This window comes from Bombus terrestris, chromosome 16 (assembly GCF_910591885.1).
Source record: "Bombus terrestris chromosome 16, iyBomTerr1.2, whole genome shotgun sequence".
NCBI classification, from domain to species: Eukaryota; Metazoa; Arthropoda; class Insecta; order Hymenoptera; family Apidae; genus Bombus; species Bombus terrestris.
The window spans coordinates 1,721,796-1,742,009 of record NC_063284.1 but is presented as its reverse complement, the minus strand read 5'-3'; the positions used below and the strand labels follow the sequence as shown (position 1 = coordinate 1,742,009).

The following is a 20,214-nucleotide window of genomic DNA, read 5'->3' as shown; positions in this document are numbered from 1 at the left end:
TTCTTCTTTGTCTTACGTTTGTAAAATGTTCAGGTCTCCAGTAGAAGTTTCAAATTATACTCCACTTCGTAATGCACTATTATCAAGTACATATCATTATTCTTAGGGAACAGCGGAAAATTCGATAGTGAAGAAATAGTAGAATATAGTTTATCGTCACAACCACTTGACAATAATTTGTGATTTGTATCAGTGTAATGAATCAATATTAGTTAATTTATTAGTGTAATAAGCAGATAAGTATTCCAGGAAACTGGCGTTTATCTCGCTACAAACACCATATTCTCGCTTATAAAAAAGAAAAGAAAAGTTAACAGCAATTACCTTTTGCGCTGACCGAAGCTGAACTATCCTCTTCTCAGTGCGTACACGAGGTCTTTCGTCATGAATGTTTTGTCTACGGGTTGCTTGTTGTCCATCTTCGCTTCTGCCGGGGGCACGTTCTGGCGATGCCGGTGTTGCCGTAACCGGTGCATTGGAAGCGACGTTTGGCAGAGCATCCTCCTCGACGCTTCGCTCTTCCGGTGCGTCTGGCGTTGGCGGTGGAGTTTCAGGAGCGATCGAAGGCGCTGTGGCTCGGTAAACGGACATACTAGGATGCTCTATCAGCAGGTCCTCTAGCGGTGATGTTTCTACGTTCACGGGACCAGCCCGTGTAAAACATGCGGGTGGTGTTACATACCACGACTCCTCCAGCGCCGTCGTTCCGTCAACTGCAGGTTTTAAAGCTCGCTTATAGCATTACTTCTCCGGTGTACGCTCTGTAGATAACTTACACCGTCGGTCATAAGTATTAGGATATCTATTTCGTACAATCATTGCGAAACTCTAAGAGATTTTACTCTGTGTAGTATTTTATATTGTATAACATGTACGATACGAATGAATTAATAGATTTATAATAAAATAATCGAGAGATAAAAGCAATGGGAAACATCGAATTTACGTTTATACCACGAAGTGTCCAAATACTTATAATTGCTAGTATCTTTGTTCTGAGGGCAGACCTGAAACTGCCTTGAAGAAGTGAACTGCAATATCGATGAAAGAAACGCAACGCACTATTAAAAACTCGGTCGAGAAAAAGAAAACTATGAATGTAGTATTGAAACTTTCTCTAATTATAATCTTCGATAATATTTTCAGGTCTGCAAATACGTCTTTCGAAATTCTATTACATTGTTCTACAATGAATGTCTGTTCTACGATAAAGCATCTGACAACTAGCTTTGATAGAACTATTATTTACTTTGAGACGAAGATCTGTAAGTAAGTAGCATCCAAATTCATATAGCTTCTTCAAATGTTTAGGTTTGCTTGTCTCACAAGTTCGTATACGTGGCATATAAGAGTTGTTTGATATAAAAATGAACCGGTATGGAAAGTTGAGCAGAAAACGACATTTATTGTGTAACAACGTAATATTTTTAATCGTCACTGTTTTTTTATAGACTAGAATGTAGCTTAGGTTAGTCAGGTTGTTTGAATTCCATTTTTTTAATCATTCTCATAATAATCATATGTTTGGTTAAAAGCTATATATGATATATATTATATATATGTCGGAGTAGATTAATTTCAAATTTCTGATCAAATTTCAAAAAACCTAAGTCATTTGATTTCATTTATCTCGATATTATTTGAATTCAAGCAATCTGACTTGAAACGGATACCTAATGGAAAATGGATACCTAAAATGGAGTCGAAGAAAGTGGTGGAACTTGCTGGATTGTCTGCAATAAGGAGAGAAATTGCGAATGAATTGTTAAAAGCTAAAAATAAAAGTACACAACATCGTCAGTAGTCTGTAACACCCTGCATGCATTAAATGAAGCATTTTGCCCGTATATCATCTCTTGTTTCAACCCTTTACAAGAATGTAATTCACACTTCTTCCCTCTATACGTTTTTCATACACCTACTTTTATAAATTCTACAAAATTAACATCAAAACGTCTAACGAATGAACCTAATTATGAAAGATATAAAATACAGTGTCTATCGAAAAAGAGAAAAATCAAATTTAATAATTTTCCATACCGATAGTATTCAAACGTTTCTACGCTTAGAAGAATTATAAAAACACACACACGCTCTCTCTCTCTCCCCCCTCTCTCTCCCTCTCTCTTTCAGCAATGCAAAACTCGCACAGGCAAGCGAAATAAAAAAAAGAAAGAGAAAAAAAGAAAAGTTAAACCCCGAAACTTTGACATGCAATTCTATTTAAAGTAACAATACAAAAAAAAATAAATAACAAGGATAAAACACATTCTGCCTATTTCCCAAGCTCGACAATAACTACAGACAGACCTACCACGCTTAAAACTAGCAACCACCCTAAACAGCCTGGAAGACAAGTCAAACAAACTTCATTAGGAAAACAATCGGGCAAGAAAGGCCTCGTTATTTTCCAGCACTGGAGCATTCGCATTATTCATCGCTGTATAGTCCAAGTCATCTCATTTTACACCCGAAGGGGACAGAAAGCTTCCCTTGGCGTGTGAGAGGCAGTTGGACTGCAAGATGTGATTTCTATGTGTGTTTCATCTATATACATATATATATATGTATATGCAGATACAAAATATATATATATATATATTCGAATTTCTCGAGATCCCCTTTGGAAAGGAACGTTTATCTCGCTCGTTGAACGTACCAGCACGGTCAATGAGGATCCAGTCATCGCCCTCAATCTCCACCTGACTGAGCCTCGCTATTACTGGATGGGACTCCGGGGTTTCGTTATTGGACTCTTGTCGTGAATCCTGCGCGTCGGAGATATTACCTCCAAGTAGGTAGTTTGCCAAACTGCTCAGCATCCTGACCTTCTTCTTGCTCTTCAGTGCCTATAATAACAACGGATAACGCCTCATTTTAGAAAAATATTCGTAAAACTTGTAATGGCACCGATAGCGTAATACTGATATTCGATAATCCAAGGTCGACCGTATTTCGTATGGGCGATGAAGATTTTGGAACGTTTGGTCGGTGATATTCTTGACTAGAGACTTTTTAGAGGAAAGAATAAGATTGGTGGCTATTTGTTGGGCAATTTGAGACTGCTGAAATTTGATCATCGGCGAGTTAGGTTCGCTAAGGTTCGATCTGTTTTACTTGCACGATCTTTGGCTGCTAAAATTCTTGGTCGGAGATATTTTAGGCGAAGAGAATGGGATGTGTTGGCGATTGTTAAATAATTTTGGGATAAATGAGCTTGATTCCGCACAGTTCCGTTTACTTTATACAGTTCCGATGACGAAGATTCTGAGACCTTTGGTTGCTGAAATTCCTAGTTAGACATTTCTCAAGTAAAAGAGTGTGACATATTGGTGGTTGGTAAATATGATTAAGAGATTAATCCTGTGCACTCGAGGGGCTATTTTCGAGAGGGGAATAAGAGGCGATAGTCCCTGTTTATCTTAGATTTCGACCTCTCCAGTTGATGACAGCTCAGTATTGGTTCGTAAATAGATTTCTTAGCTCTTTTGTATCGTTTGTTATGAAGTGTGAAGTGTTACACTTTAAAATGGAGATGAAATATTTATGTTGAAATTCTTCTGAAACTATGGTTCTGACGTTAGTTCAGATTCGACGATGATGGCAGAAGTATTATAGTTTCGTAAATTTAGAAACTCAAAAAAATATGGATTTGGAAATTAATTCATATATTCTGTAAAAGAGCAAAGGAACGAAAGGCCACTTAACCACCTGCGATTTATAAGAAGTTTAGTAGACCAGTTGAGAGGAGATATTCGACAACCGCGAGATCCAGCTTCGACGTCGACTGGTAATTGCGATGAAATTCGGTTCAATGTAAAGCTCCATGTAATTTTAACAGAAACAAAAAAGGATTGTAAGGTGTGTTCTTACCACAAACAAAGCAGGAGAAAGACACGAAACAACTTATTATTGCGATATTTGTCCCGATAAACCAAGGATGCATTTTGGCAGACGTTTTATAAATTATTGTAAAAAGGGGAAAATAGAGAAAAAATATTAAACAATGATACGTTCGAAGATGTAAATATATATAGATTATTAAAACATAATGTTTCTTTAAATTAATTTTTCTATAAAATCATTTTATGTTACCTACAAGACACTCGTTACGCGCGAAATCACCTCGAGTTGCTGCTACGTCTGACCGAAAAGGCCGTCGAGTGCAAAGGGTTAAAATGGCTAAATTTGGTAAAGTTCTATGTACGTTGGTAGGATTATTTTCAACTGTACGGAACGCAGCTGCAAGTAATCGTCGGGAAATCTCGATTTTATCGGACAATGGAGCGCGTGTAGCAGAAAGTGCGTAGTAGAACGCTATCGGGCCCATGGTCACCATGTTATAATTATCGCGACGCGTATACGACAGCACGAGCATCATCAACGTTGAATTATGTAAGAAAATAGGCGATGGTTGAACAGAACCTTGCGGTACGCATGGCAAATTCCAATATTCGTCGAATCCTGATTATCTACGACCGACGTTTCTCGTATGATACCTTTAGGATCGCCAAGTGTGTATCCGCGAGGCCTTGTAATTGCCTTTATGACGGTTGCGCAATGGAAAAACGTGAGCCGCGCGTGAGAACGCTTCGCTTCCCCGCAAATGGGACACCGATGCCTGCGTTTCGTTATTTATCGAGTCGCCGCGTCACGCTGTTGCACGCGGTTTGCACGTTTCGCCAGACCACCCTTCTCCCCCTCCTCCCCGCCCCCCACCACGTTTCAAATTGTCGTTCCTTGTTCGCTTTTCTACTCGCCAGAGTAAAAAGGAGATTCCTCGAAAACGATTCTCGCGGTCGGTGTTGGATTTCGAACGAACCTGTGTTTAGTAGAAATATACCGTGTGCCTATACATAGGTTTTTCTTTTATTTATTTATTTAATTTTTATTTGTCCAGCTGGACATTCGGTCAATTTTTCTAGCTTAAATTTTCCTACCTTGCGAAAGTTTTCCTACATTTTAGAAGAGGATCAATTCATGATTGACGATTTTCACACGTCGGAGTGAAAAAAAAGATTCTTCGAGAAGGCTTCTCACGACCGATGATGAATTTTTGAACGAGTTCAATCGAATTTCTGACCTGTTTGATGGAAATATACTGTGACGGAGGATTTTATACATTTTAGAAAAAGGCTAGTTTTGGTCAACAATTTATTTGTTAATATCTCTTTGTTAACACTCAGCCAACCGAATTGGGAGATCTGCCCTCTGTGAACAACATCGCTGCGTGGCCGAAGGGGGAGATGTTCCTTTTTTGATTTTAGCAACGCGTTTTCCTTTTTTGTTTTTTTTGTTATTATTATCAGTTATTGTTTAGCTGGAATTGTTGCCAATTAATTGTGCCACTTTCACTGTTTTTATAAAGTACAGCAATTTAGTGGTGTTAAAATTAATTAAGAAGTTAAACTATCAGTTATGGCTAAATAAAGTTGTAATCGAACGATATCACACTGTAAAATAATATTAAAATGCATTGTGAATTTTTAATTTTTAATTTAAAGTCGTGTTATTTATCTTTAGTCAACTCTAATGTTCTTAATTTTACCTATATTTCTTTATACTTTTAATTTCATATTTTGTATGAACAATATGTGAAATCGTTAAATAAAATCATTATCACCAAATATAATTAACCACTTAAATAATTTTTACACTCCTTTGTTTTTTAAGTAGCGAATATTAGTCCTTGATACTTGGGAAAATGCGCGGTAGGAAACGTATAGCTCGCTGTGGCCCGCGCGGTTGGCTAAGTCTTAATATGGGAAAAGAACTAATTCATTGGAAATTTCGAGACCATATTATTGCGCGAAACTTGAATATCACAGTAGCTCTTGCGACATAATTGAATATTTCTGTAAATATGAATTTCTATCATTTAGGAAATACACCGCTTTAAGATAGTTATGCAGAATGTGGCATATAATGAGTGGTAACCATTTATTTCTATAAATAGTGGTGCCATCGAAAAAGGTTAATAGAATTCCTAACCTTTATGGACAAATGATTACGCTACTGTGGCGATAGTTAGTTATAGCAATAGTATATCACTGTAATCCGCAATATAGCAATAGCAATAGAGAATGAAGTATCGAGCTTGTGAATGATGAATTATTTTGAAAAATACGAAGAATAGGGAAAAATGTTTTAAATAAATGTTATAGATTATGAAGCAATACAAAAAGCATACTAGAAATTATTTGACCTTGAAATGACTCTATAGTGTTGCGAAAGTCACAAATGAAGTCGTACATTAAAACACTTACGAATACGAACTTGTATTTTTTACTGCATATTCTCGTAGCTGATACGAAATTGTTTAGAAAACACTGCGAGATATGAATTTTCGAACTTCACGTGTCATTTATTTCGAATAATCATGAGTTTCATGCATTTAATTAGTATAGTGACAAGCGTAATGACAGGTATAGCAGTACTAAATGCATAATATAGTAATAAAGATAGCAGGTAAAATAATTGCGTCTATTGTACAAAGTATTATAATAATACTTACAGATATCGTTTTTCCTACGTTTTATAAACACTAAAACTTTACAAACACCACTAAAAATAAAAAAAAGAAAATTGTAAACACGTCTTAAAATGTTATTATATCGAAGATAAAACGCAAACGATAGAAAGTACAGGATACAATGAAACAGATTAACGAGGACGTACCTTTAAGACTATTTCGTTACATGAACTCGGAATAGAATTAACGAGAAATTCAATTACGGTACGCGCGTGATGGATAATAACACACGATGTTTCTAACTGTGAAACAATTTTCAGTTTACGTTCGTTCACTCAAGCAACCGATACACTGACGCATACCTACTTAAACATTCCAAAAGTCCACCGATACCATAAGAGCAGATAATGCCAATCTGACGAATCAAACACAATTTAAACAAAAACTAACCCGATGACCTTTGAACGAAACTTGAAAGTCTTTGAATAAACTTTTCCTTTGTTCGCGACACAACTTTGTAATCTTTCGATAAGAGAATTAAGAACAACGTAAAAAAGAACAACGTAAAAGAGAAATATAGAAAAGTGTACGGAAGGAAGTAATTAAGATATAAAACGCGCCTCGATTGCGCATCTATTCGATGATAAGGCGAGAAATTCGATAAGATTGTGCGCGAAAGTCGCGAAGGAACGTTCGCGTCCACTCGCTACACGCGAATGATTCATGGACCAGTGAAAACGCGACCATCGAGTAAGCCTGCTTGGTCATTATCGCGGATAAACATCTGTTTTGCTAATTTCATTGCTGAACAGATAACGGATTGCGATGCAACGTGATCGACCGCTGCTCTGTGATCGCTAAACTGCAGACTTTTATGCAAATTTTTATTTTTATGAGTATCAAGTAAATGTTTGAAACTACATCGTTGTAAATTTCAATTTAACATACAGATTGCTATAAAGAGTTGCGAATTTTTTTTATAGCAACTACCTGGTAGTTGGAGCGTTAAATGCGTGTGTAAATTCCACTAAAATAAAGTTCGATGCCGAAGTTAATTAAATGCGGTTGTGCGTTCTTGTTCAACCTTGAAATCACTGCCGATCCAATTGCATCGAAATTCGCCAGGAAAAGTTGAACAGAAACGGAATACCTTCTATCAATTAAAATCCAGCCCTCATTACCGACGCATTCAAACCACCAAACCACACGATCTCGAATAACGAAATGGCAAGCAACAAAATCGATATAAAATATCCTCCATCCAATCCACCCTCTCTCAAACGGACCAAACCTCGATCGTTTCGATCCAATCTGACTTTCAGCCATTTTTTTCACGAAGCGTAATACACACCTGGTGTGAGGCGAGGATCGTATCGATTTCGAGCGTGACTCACGTGAACCGCGAGCTCACGCCAGGGAAACGCGAATTACATGGTCGAAGCACGAATTTTTTCAAGGTGCTGGTGTAAATATAAACTCGTGTCTCGACTTTCCTCGCGTCTGCATCATCGGTTATGCCACGTTCCGACACAACGTGAGTACAGCAACACGTTTCCGAGAGTTGCGTGCGCTGTGTTTTGCCACGTTCCTTAAATCTGGCAACCACATGTCATACCGTGTCGAATCACTCGGCCACGTTCGATTTACACTGTCTAAAAATGCTGAGCTATCGTTCCAAACCCTGTGCATAGCTGCAACATCTCCTGGTCGGCACAAAGATCAGAGACACCCTCGCCAACTACTTAAGAATGTTACACAGAGTATCTTATGGTATTCTACGGGGAAAGAAAATATAGAAAACATGCAAAATCGATCTTGAAGATTTGTCAAGTACCCTTGAACTTAGGCAATAATCGACTGATCATTTGACGATGCTCTTGAAGTTTCATAGCAATTATTTGAAAATCCGTGAAGACAAAGCACGCGCTGTTTACCGATGTCGCGTTGTGTCTTCATTATTGTAAGTGTCTCATCGCGTAATTATGTTAATGGAATGAGTTCAGCTTTTTGCGCTTCTGTCTACGCAGCAGATATCCTTGAATCGCATAACTTCGAATTGCAACAATCTTATGCCCATCTTTTGTTCTTTTTCTTGTTTCCTTTGTTGTTACCGTGTATCATGAGACTGGCGTAATTGTTGTTAAAAGATAAACCGATTAGGTGTTATGATATGACAGTGTCGAGTTAGCATGAATAGATATGACGCGATGGAATTCGAAAATCGAATGGAAGCGTGATCATCCATTAGCTATATGGAGGTTCATATTGTCAATCGTTGTCGTTTGCGAAATTAATCATTGTATAGTTGTACAATATATAATTGTAGTCTAGCATAATCGTATAGTGCATGTTTTCTATAATCTAACCTTGTGGATATCTTGTATAGTAGCTTTTACAGTGAATATCATATAGTCGAATATCTTTCAAATGGACCTAATGTAATTGCAGATCTTTGTAATGAATTTGGTATAATTGAGAATTGTTATAATAAATCTATTATAGTAGATACTATTACTACTACTATATAATGTCTGTAACATTGTTGAACAATGTTAAATATTAGTGTAGTCAACTATTAGTTGACACGTGTATAGTTCAACCACTACAGATATATTTCTAACATCAACGTAATACAAATATACTATAAACATACTTCAATTAGGAAAGTTGCAATAGAAAAAGTAATAAGGAAATAATAAAGACAAAGTGGTAGGGTAATAAGGAAAATAGCTAAGTTAATACAATGAATTATAGTTGCTGCGAATTAAGACGACATGGAATATGTCAAGTAATATTTCACTATAAGTAATGTCTTGTTCGTAGAATTCTATAATTAATCTAACAACGCAATCGCCACATTTCTATTATTCTATCGTTAGTTACTTTTTTCAGTCGTTTTCCGTTCTTTGTTCTCTGGCAATCTTTTCTCTTTTTTTGTTCGTCTAAAATGCGTGTTATCTTAGTTTCCTTGAATATCGCACGAATAACGAACGAGCTTCAGAACTCTGCTCGTGTTCCTCGTGAATCATAATCGGACTAATCGTACTGGTTACGGTAGAGGCTTATCGTTACGTCAGAAAAGTCGCTGATTTCATCGCTACAATTGTAACTCCCCGATATTACGACAAAACACACTGTTTCGACCCATAATCGTATCTACAAAATACAGGGATTATTGTCTCACAGAACCCTATATTGCTATGCTAACCACATATTATTGCAGAATATTAATTATAATTCTATATCTAATTCCCAGATGTGGCACCAACGAATTAATGAATCGATGTATATGGTCAATATAGGGAATTTTCACAGTGTATAAACCCACTATAATTACTACTCCGCGCTTTTTACAATACTTCTAACGAGATTATATCATACACGCTGTTATAAAATAATGATGGTTTTTGAGGTATTTGGTTCCAGAGTATTTCACATTTTTTTGCAAATAAAGTAAGATAGTAGAGTAAGAAGTAAGAAAAAGGAAAACATTTAAAGAGATACAAATGTGAAGAAGAAGAGAAGACAAAACAGGGTATATGGCACGAAGAAATAGAATTATAACTTCCTCCTGTTTCGAAATGATAATATGACGAGTCTTATCTTTCTAAAAAAAAAAAACAATTTTTTAATTAATTGATATCTACAAATTAACACGATAAGAAAGAAAACTACCTCAGGTAGTAATTAATAGTCCAACTATATGACAACACGGAGATAAACAAGTTAATCGACGTCAATACAATAATTTCTTCTCATTGAACAACGAACTATTTTTCTCAATTAACTTTCCATCGACAAAGCCTCTTTCTTGAATCTAATCTTATTGCCGACAAGAGACCTCTCTCTTAAAGACCCGGATTTAATCCCAGCAGGCATTCCTATCTATAACCACGACATAACCTCAAAGCGCTCGCAGAATCCCCTTTTCAGCAGAAAATCAAGCGAAATTAAACTGGCTAGCCGAAATTAATTCTCAATCGATTTGAAGAAGAATTGCTTTACAATCAGTCTGGAATCGTGAACCGACGCAGATCTGACAAGCTGGAATTACTCAGACGTCGAGTTAAGTAGGCGGAAGCGAATGCCACGAATATGCGAGAGCACGTAACGTCAATCTATCTAACGCGTTGCCTAACTGTTTCCGCTAATAATTCAACAGGCTCGAATCTACTAGCGCACCATTTGTTTACATCGACGATAAGATCTTTAAGCAACACGTAAAGCCTCGTTTAGATTAGCATGTTACCTGACTTTGAACAATTCGAACTCGAGCAACTTCAAAAAACCTACTTTACTAGCGTAAACTGTTAGATGCCCAGATTAATCAAGTTATTCGAATTCAAGTTACTCGAACAACTACTTTTTAACTTCAACTACTACTTACAATTAGTGTGAACGTGGCTTAAGTTAGTCTCGAAAATCCTCACACCAATAAGGAAGTTCGTAATGGGCCTGGTGGGTTGTATCAATAAATCCCCATCATCGTGACGAGATAAAAATTAATAAAATCCGTTAGGGTCACCAAGAAAGGAAAGCAAACATAATTTCTTCTTCTTGAATTTCCTTTTTATTTCATACTTTTATTATATGAAAATGTTAACAGATAGATAAAGAAGAATATTAATAATGGCAGTATCATCGAGTTGTGCTATACTGCTTCAATAGAATAGATGTAAATGAGGATACAACGCGCTAGGAATTTAATTAAGGTGAATACCCTTGAATGTCTTAGAATATTCGATTTTTTGTAGCGTAGGGCATCGATTAAAAGAAAGGATAGAGCAGAAGGTATTAAGTAAAAAATATTGCTTATTATACCGATCATATGGTATTAATGTAAATGAGGATGCCAACGCATCAGGAATTTAATTTTAATTTATTTTTCATTAATTCAACTATTATTTTGTAATTATACAATGCTGAAAATAAAATACTATTAAACTTATTTTCTTTCTTCGTGACGTAAGTTTATCAATGGAACTAATTCAATGAAGTAGATAAGTGAAAATACAACGTTTAAAGAATTATTTATTAATACATACGTATATTTTTTTTCAATTATATTATCGTTCCCTATTTGTAATTTTCAAAACCCGCAATCAGAATTAAAATATAAATAATACAAGTGTATTTTCACTATAATTCAAATAAATCGAATGACAATAATTCACATTCATTGACACTGACATAAACTGAATATTCTGAAAATATACAACATATTGGAGATTCATAAGAGAAATTACATTTTCTGCGGATTAAAGCACATCGAAAATCGAATAACGAAATCACATTTTCTGAAAATTAAAGCGGATTGGAAATTCGTAATAAAATATCTTGGATTACATATACTTTATTTTATTATATTATATACGCTTTATTAAGCCCTTGAATCGGTAATAAAATAAGTACTAATTGTATTAGGCGAATACGTTTTTAGAACCGTATAGAGATGACCTATGAATTCTAACCTAACAAATACTACACGTCAAAGTCCTTCATCGAAGCAAAAGCTGCGCTCTTTAATTGGAAGAGAACTGATCTAATTACCAATTCAGTACTAATGGGAGGCACGTACAACAAGATAACATCAAAATAAAAATTCTAATAAAATACCGTAAACTGCTGAGCCAAGCATGAACAAAGAAACTTATTGCATTAACGCTCTGTAATTCTCGTTTAAGGATCGTGAAAAGATATTTACTCAAATTTTATGATCATCTGAGTGGAAATTTCTGGAAACAAAAAATACATAAATGGAAATTTCTAATAGAAGCAGGAACAGAAATAACCTATAATCTCGTCAAAATGTTGAGTTAGCTTTAACATTAAGGTTCCCTAATCGTGTTTTTTCCAAACCATTCTAACGATCAAATAAAAATCAAGGCCGCCAGTCCTAACAAGTTATATAGAGGCGATTCAGATAAAATCAACGTTGATCCATAGAAACACTGGTTGTGTTAATAAACGTTTCACATTACGCGTAAAATCTTAGACAGGGAATATAGCCTACTAATCACCGATTCAACTCTAACGGTACCCAAACAATCGTCATAATTTACGATTCTGGCTTGTCGTTGAATCTCCTCTCTCCTTCTTTTTCCCTCTCAACGAGCACAGAGAGTGTGCCTATAACGGAGGACCGTTGTGTCGCGATCTTTCGCATCGAATCCATCTCGCTTTCCAAGAAAACCTTCAATGAACTCGGCCGTTCATTGGCTAGACACGAGAAAGCAATTCTCATGACCGACCAAATAGATCCTAACACCAGAAATACTGAAATTGGTGGATTTCGGGGATTTTTATATTCTGCAATTATTAGAAACGTACAGGCAATTTTGCAAAAATTAATATACTGTTGATAGGAAAATCCACTTGATACGAGAATCCACTTTTTCCACTTTACAAACGTAGAGGACGGTCACGTGAAAATTTCCTACACTAATTCGCTGGTGGTCAAGCAATGGATTACAAGTTAGAATTACTAGTCTTGCAGAGAAGCACTCGTAATATTATATTTAAAGTGCTATGTACGATCAAATTAAAATCCATGCTGGATTACGGATATATTATTAGGAAAAGAAAGAAACGAAATTGTCTTATACTATTAAAATCATAATCAACAGATAAGAACGTAGAAAATATTAGTATACTTGAGTAAAAGACTTATTCTCTTTGCCTCGCTCACCAGAATATTGAAACAATACTTTTGTGAGTCACAAAATTTAGTGTTTCTAGCACTTTCGTACTGTAAAATGCATTTCACAAAACATTTCCGTTTCTATTCCGGAAAATTATGTAACTCGATAGTTTACATAACAAGCGAGCACAACAAGCTCGTTGGCATGTAGCAACGAAATTGCCGATTAAAACGGGGTCAATGTGTTCTAACGCGCAACACAGAAGCTGGAACGACGCGAAGAAAAGTTTAAGACCGGGGGAAGGCGTCGATGATGCAACTCTCGAGAAGTTTTGCGAGCTTTCTAATAATACTACGCGAAGACGATCGATGGAAGGCCGAAATAGAGAAGCCGAAGGATCATTTCAGACAAAAGATGGTGTGTATGAGTCTATTCAGGTAGAGTCGGGATACCATCGCGAATGTTCGGAGTTGTTCCGACAGAATTTCAAAGAAACCTTCACCATGAACTCCATTCCACCGGATTGAAATAGACTAGGTGAAGTTTAACTGTGGTCTCGAGTTTAGACAATATCAAGGATTCTATTACGTAAATATACACAGTTTATACGAGGCTTCTAATTTTGGGACTCGTTTAGTAATTTAGTCACTGCTTGCGTCTTCTACAATTTGTTAAAAGATGAATCCTCTATATAGTTAGGTCGAAAATTCTCCCGAAACTTCAAGTTTTAATTTTTCGTCGTCGTAGAAATAAAATAAATGTAACGTAGAGTCAAGCTTTTATTGATATCGCTGACTCGTTTGTGATTCACGAAAATTTGAATGAAGCTAATAAAAAACCAGTTAGTTTTTATTTATACTTCATGCATAATTACGTAGAAGCAATTTAATAATTTTTATTTATCCGAGAAAATAAGAATACGAATTAGAATTGAGAGACTTAATCTAGCACTGAATTATAATCATCAAAGATTCAATATTATTTCAGTTGAAGTTTACATTTTTTTGCAAGCTATCAAAATTTGTTCAAAAGTGCCGGATGAGTAAAATAAAAGAAAATACTAGTTTTGAACGAAAGAAACTTTCCAAACCTAACCGAAGCTCAAATCATAACCCCAACCTACCCTAGCCAGTATCTAGTTTACAAATCTAACACAAACTCAAACTTAATCTCACTTATCTACAATCTTGACACTTTGATTTATTATTTTGTGAACGTACATAATTTTCGACCCAGAAGTTTCTTAAATCTAGGTTTTACGTTTTTTCAATTCTCCAATATTATCCATAACGTAGAAATCTATTAAAAATATTTAATATGGCCAAACGAAATGTAGCTAAATTAAACAACCTTACCCAATAATACCAATTAATTAATACCTATTACGATTACCCGTGAATCCAATAATACCAATGAAGTATTAAAATACATAAAAGAAAAAGGAAATCAAATTCCGTACGCGTCAACTCAACTTCTCATTAAATGTTATGCCATAACTTGCAAGTCCAATCACCAAAGTGAACCGCGATTTCACCTTGAATAGTTGATCACAGGCTCGATCGAAAATTCGATACCGAAACGTCGATCTAACGTTCCCATTAAGTTTGCGATATTCATACCAAGGCAGCCGTAGTGTCGCCAGTACGACGATCGTGGAACAAAGACAACCTTGCCTACGGAAAAAGACAGAGACAGCCTGAACGCATCGTAGAGCAAAAGAGTCGACATTACTATACTCTCTCCATATGCCCCCTCTCTCTCTCCCACGCTCTATCTACCGATCCCTCCCGCCAGAGCTTCCTGGCTATCCAAGTAAACAAACTCGTTCGACGAATCCAAATCTCGCGCGCACTACCGAAGAGAGGAAGAAACCGTTCTAGAGTCGTTCCTCCGTGTCGATGACGCGACCCGTGGGATAAAACGATGCATCTATATCGATATATGTATGCCAGAATAGACTCGTTTGGCTCGGATCATATGTTTGCGAACGCAGTTGCATAATCCGACGTTTAAGAATGGGTCATTTAAAAAGATACATATATACATATTAAAGGAAAGAAAAGAAAGAAAAGAAACAAATGGAAAGCATCAGTGACAACCACTGGCCCCCCGTTGCCCTTGCACTTCCAACAATCTTGCGTCGATCAACCGGTCGGTTACCAAGCGTATTACTGCCACTGCATTGTTTCGATCGAATATTCTCCCGGCTACTATACGTACATAATGTATCCGCGTCTCTGTCAGCCCCACTCGCCGCATCATTCCTCCTCCGTTTTCGTGCTCTATCACCGCGACGCGCACAAAACCACGGTTCTACATCTTCGCACTTCGATCCTGACCGCGTTGCAAGTCCGCTCTCTGTCTTCTTCTAATCACTTTCACGAACACGCGCCTCTGTACGCTATACTCGGTCGATAACGTCGGTACCGTTCGACGTCACACCGACTTAAGAATTACGTAGGCGAGTGCCGAAAAACCGAGGTTTCCGCGTGTGTATACACTCACAACCATAATACGCCCGTAGAAGAGACATGTATATGGACGTACACCAAGAGAAACGCGCGTCGAGCTGCCTCTCTGTGACAACGACCTTGATCTCGAATTCGCGCTCTATCGTGTTCTCTCTCACACCCCATTCTCTCGTTTCCTCACTCTCGCTTCGGCAAAGAGGAACAAGGAACAAGTGGGCGCATATAGAGCAGTTTTCCTTCGATGCAGTAATAACGTAGTTAAGCAGAATACCCACACAGTTACGCGCGGTGCGTCTCAAGATACTCGGCCTCCGACATATTCACGCACACGCATTCGAACTTCTGGTCAGGATCGTCCCTTCTCCCACGAAAGAACATCCCTCTTCGTTTCGTTAACTTCGTGTTCTTCGCCTCATCTCTTTTACTATCTACCTATCTCTCCCTTTCTCGAGCTTTGTTACCCCCTCCCACCCTCGTCGCACTCACTCCCACACACACAGCGGTAACACACAGCGTAGACGTGTAGCGAAGAAAAACCCGAATAAACGAACAGGCCCGCGTCAAAGGGTGGTTTCGTACGACTCGATCCTCTTTTTTCTTTTATCTCGACCATAACAAATAACTGATCATTGTCTTGCGTATTATCGGCGTTTCGCGCGATGCCCCGGGGTTTGGTTGACCCCCGCGATACGACACTGGCCAGAGAAACAAGCGACAAACGTCTATGTGTTTAGAGAAAGAAAGAGGAAGGAAGAAGAAGTGTATGAAGAGAAAAGGATCCACTCGCCTGAACAGTGTTGCGTTTGAGGAGCCGTGGTAGGAACTGCCCGTAGTAATAGTCGTCAGCTGATTTCGACTGGCTGGCTGGCTGAACAGTCAAGCCGTTGTTGAGGGGCGAGAGCCGAGGTACAACATGGTGGTGGGGACAGCCGTATAGGGGGGAAGCTTTTAAAGCAATATCAGGGTCGTACCATCGTACGACGCCCCTGTCGCATCGATCTCTTTTCTCGGTTATTTCGCAAATCTTATCTGAATTTGGAAAATTAAAAATCTGACGATTCGATAGGAAGTCATCCTAGTTCTATCTGTAATATTAAGATCTTGCTATTTATGGGAATTCTTTACTAACTATGTCTTCTTTTTATAGGCAGACTTATTCATCAGAGATATAGTTTAAAGACGATACTGTATTTTGAAAAAAATATAGGATAACATTCGAAATTGCGTGGGATGTAAGAACGCGAAATTGAAAGAACCGTAAATGCAGGAAGTGGAAAATCAATGAGGAGCTCCGTGACTTGGTTGCTGGTAGTGCAAGGCACTCGTATAAAATATCTAGCACGGTGATAATGTAATTCTTAACTGTCGTTATTTATATTACGCGAGATATAATCGTTGTCCCACCTTCAATAAGCAACCCATTTTTACGATAATAAATATCAAGTGCCGATCATAGAATTCAATTACATATATGTTAAAAAGATTTTGTTAAGAATAAGTTTCCATAGATTGAAAGAATCGAGAAACAACGCAAAACGTATTTCGGGTGATTTTTATTTTTATGCTGACCTTCATCTTGGCTGCTGAGAATTCGCACCCGGACACGTGCGAACAGCTTTAGCAACGTTAACTGACGTAACGTGAATCTTTCGTAATTTAGCGTACGTGACACGTAAGTATTTTTTTAAAGGAAGAACCCTCAGGAACCGAGAATTCGACGGGGGCCTGACGATTCATTGATTCGTCAGTGAAAACAATTCGGTAGTGAGGGAACGCTCAGCTGGGCGAACAGCTGCTGGCCGCTGTTAACGCTTGAACACTTGGAAAGCCTCATTTTTATCTAGCCTATTAAACAAATTTCCCTTTTTCCGTGAAAATTCCGTGTCTAAATTCTTTCAGGACCGAAAAGGCAAGTCCAAGAGTCCAAGTCCAAGTCTGAGAATATACTTGCGAAATGTCCCTTACCATTACTTTTCCTTGAAATAAAGTAGCTTCATTTAGCTCGTAGCGACATCGTGTTGCCTGTAGTGGCAATCATATGTAGCAGTGCTTCTCAAAATAAAGTAAAGTTAGCCAACTCGATATAAAAAAATCGATAGTCGAAACGTCAAATCCTGCTAAATGGATCTTTGATCTTTATTCTTTTGAATTGTAATAATCCTACGAGAAACTTTCTTACTTGTACATTTAGGTTATGTTTCATCTATGCTTAATATAGACATAACCTTGTCTAAACTGTAAATGTAGCTCTAATGAAATGTTGAATGTAACCATCGAATACATAATCCTTTGTTCTTTATTGTTTTAAGTCGTAATAACTCTATAATAAGATATTTCGTTCCTTTTTTTTTCTTATACAATGACTAGTTTATGTCTAGGTTATGTCTAATTTATACTCTAGTATATACCTTAATATAGATATAACTTTATCGAAACTTTAAATATAACGATGCTGTAATGTTTCCTTAAAAATCGAATAATTCCATGTAACGTTTGTTTGCTGGATTAGATGCATTCGTAAATCAAACGTAATCTTATCATTGTTTACAAATGAGTTTGAAGAGATTGTATGCGCACGTTGCTATTTCATACTGATAGCTACGTAGAACAATGTATGACGAAATTGGCGAAAAATAAGAGCAGAATGGATTTCGAAGATGGAATACAAATGAATTTTGTGGAGTGAATGGGACAAGATTGGAATACCACTTCAAACAGTGTGAACGAAACGCCTGCGCCAGTCTCCCCTGTCAATACTGTTTGGGGGATGCCTCCATTTCGCTGTTAAATTGATACGAGTCAATGCACGCCAGTAACAGACCAGGCATTAGAAACATTTTGTTTCCTACGACCCAGTATCGCCTACTCCTCTGACATTGATTTCCGGAAACCCTTATGTGCTCAAAAAATAAGCCAATCCCGAAATCTATCGATCAGACAACTTATTCCTTTAGCCTTCCGAATCTTATACTTTTGACTTCTCAAAGAAACTTTTATCATCAAATTGACTTTAAGTATGAATAAATCGTTAATTTGTAATTCCCTGGAAAATAACATTTAGAAGCGAAGACGCACTATAAATGCGTGGAAACAAATTAATGGATTTTTAATGTTCTGTTACAAGATATGTATATACGCATAGAGGGAGATAATTTAGTAGTAGGAAAACAAAATTACGATAAAAGTGTAAAAGGGGAACTTATTTGGATATTTCGTTCTTTTTAATGGAAAAATTGTTAGTACGATATCGAACGTTGCGTATGTGAGATTTGATAGCGTGCAATTAATTGAGGAAATGTCAACAATTGAAGAAAATTATTTTTTATTCATAACGAAATTTCAAAAATTTTGCAATATGAATAATTTGTACAACGTAAAATAGAGAGATGTATTCAGGATAATCTTATTAAATATCCGTCTGAGTCCCAGGAGTCGTTGTAAAAATAGGGTCGGAAAATCCCGAATAACACGATAGCGCTTGTCTCAATCGATTACGAAGAGAACCAAGCAGCGCAATAGAGCTCGTCATATTTGTTACTTATTTACCGAATGTCCAGCTGGACGAATTATAAAGTTCAAATTAAATAATAAAAAAAATATATTTGTTACTTTATGAAATATATCTATATTATTAAATATTTCAAGTTTTGTTCAATAAAAGTTATTGAGAAGATAACAATGAAATACAAAATACCGTCAGTCGTCCGTAGCGTTCAAATGTACTAGGACTGTTCGACACAAAATCTACACAACGCGATCGCGCTACGTGGCTTTCAAACTGATATAGAGGCTTATTATTATGATTTCGATTTATGATCTCTGTGAAATATATATATCTAAATATCTTGTAATTTATATATATATATATAGTTTCAGATTTGTTTCAAGCATTACCAATATAATCATAATAATTAAGTCTCATAAGAGTGGTAGTAAAATTTGAAAATATTTTATATAACACATAATATACGTATTTGTAAAGGATTTCTATAAGTTCAAATTGATGAACTACTACAAGCGTACATGTGTTTGAGACGGTTTTCTGCGAGCTAAATTATTTTATAAATGATGCGTATATATGTATATATGTTTGTGTATAAAGAGAATATTTATCAACAGTAGATGTGAACACGAGAACTGAATTTTCTTTGGCATGTTCTTTGTATCACGAGCACTGATTTCCACACTTTGGCACCTACTTACGTATATAAATTACGGTTTAATATTTGCCACGAGTTTATATCATACTAAAATAATTTTACTATTTCGAGAGCAGAAATAAAAATATCAACGAAATCACAGAACCAGAACAAGTTTATCTATGTCCATAAAATAGCCATTTAAGAACTTAATGAGTTTTAATGAATTCGTAAATTTTCTACAAAATAAGAAGATGTCACGTCAACCTTGTATCTTTTTAGTACCTTGTACCTTTATAGGGTTTCTCATTTTCTTTTCTCATTTTGGATAAATGTGCCTTGGGAATGACAATAATCACGGATAAGTAAATGTATTTAGCTTATTGTAACAGCGTCTAAAAACACGTTGGATTCAAATACGGATTTAATAAATTCAATTTTTGTACAAGTCTCATAGCGGGCGAAATAAATTTTTTATACATTATTTTTGA

General features: G+C 36.5%; 1 protein-coding gene and 2 long non-coding RNA genes across 10 annotated transcripts in view; 2 read left to right on the top strand and 1 right to left on the bottom strand.

The window, feature by feature from the left end:
- LOC100647641 (tumor protein p53-inducible nuclear protein 2) overlaps positions 1 to 16,522 on the bottom strand; it is a 20,620-nt gene extending 4,098 nt beyond the window's left edge. For 2 of the 8 annotated variants that reach the window (XM_048413164.1, XM_048413165.1), the window contains exons 1-5: positions 15,334 to 15,547; positions 2,660 to 2,849; positions 1,692 to 1,733; positions 325 to 713; positions 17 to 76 (exon numbers count right to left, since the gene is read on the bottom strand). In XM_048413164.1, the coding sequence (XP_048269121.1) occupies positions 50 to 76; positions 325 to 713; positions 1,692 to 1,733; positions 2,660 to 2,849; positions 15,334 to 15,375 (690 nt within the window). In that variant the 5' untranslated portion in view covers positions 15,376 to 15,547 and the 3' untranslated portion in view covers positions 17 to 49. Of the gene's footprint in view, positions 1 to 16; positions 77 to 324; positions 714 to 1,691; positions 1,734 to 2,659; positions 2,850 to 6,514; positions 6,540 to 15,333; positions 15,548 to 15,859; positions 15,998 to 16,371 lie in introns of those variants that run through there. The other 6 variants (XM_012317582.3, XM_012317587.3, XM_003401626.4 and 3 more) reach the window with 6 other exon arrangements.
- LOC125386513 lies at positions 4,724 to 5,497 on the top strand. Its single transcript, XR_007226745.1, has 2 exons — positions 4,724 to 4,860; positions 4,967 to 5,497. It is a non-coding gene; the product is annotated as an uncharacterized LOC125386513 (long non-coding RNA).
- On the top strand, positions 16,376 to 20,214 carry LOC125386519. Its single transcript, XR_007226751.1, has 2 exons — positions 16,376 to 16,490; positions 16,732 to 20,214. It is a non-coding gene; the product is annotated as an uncharacterized LOC125386519 (long non-coding RNA).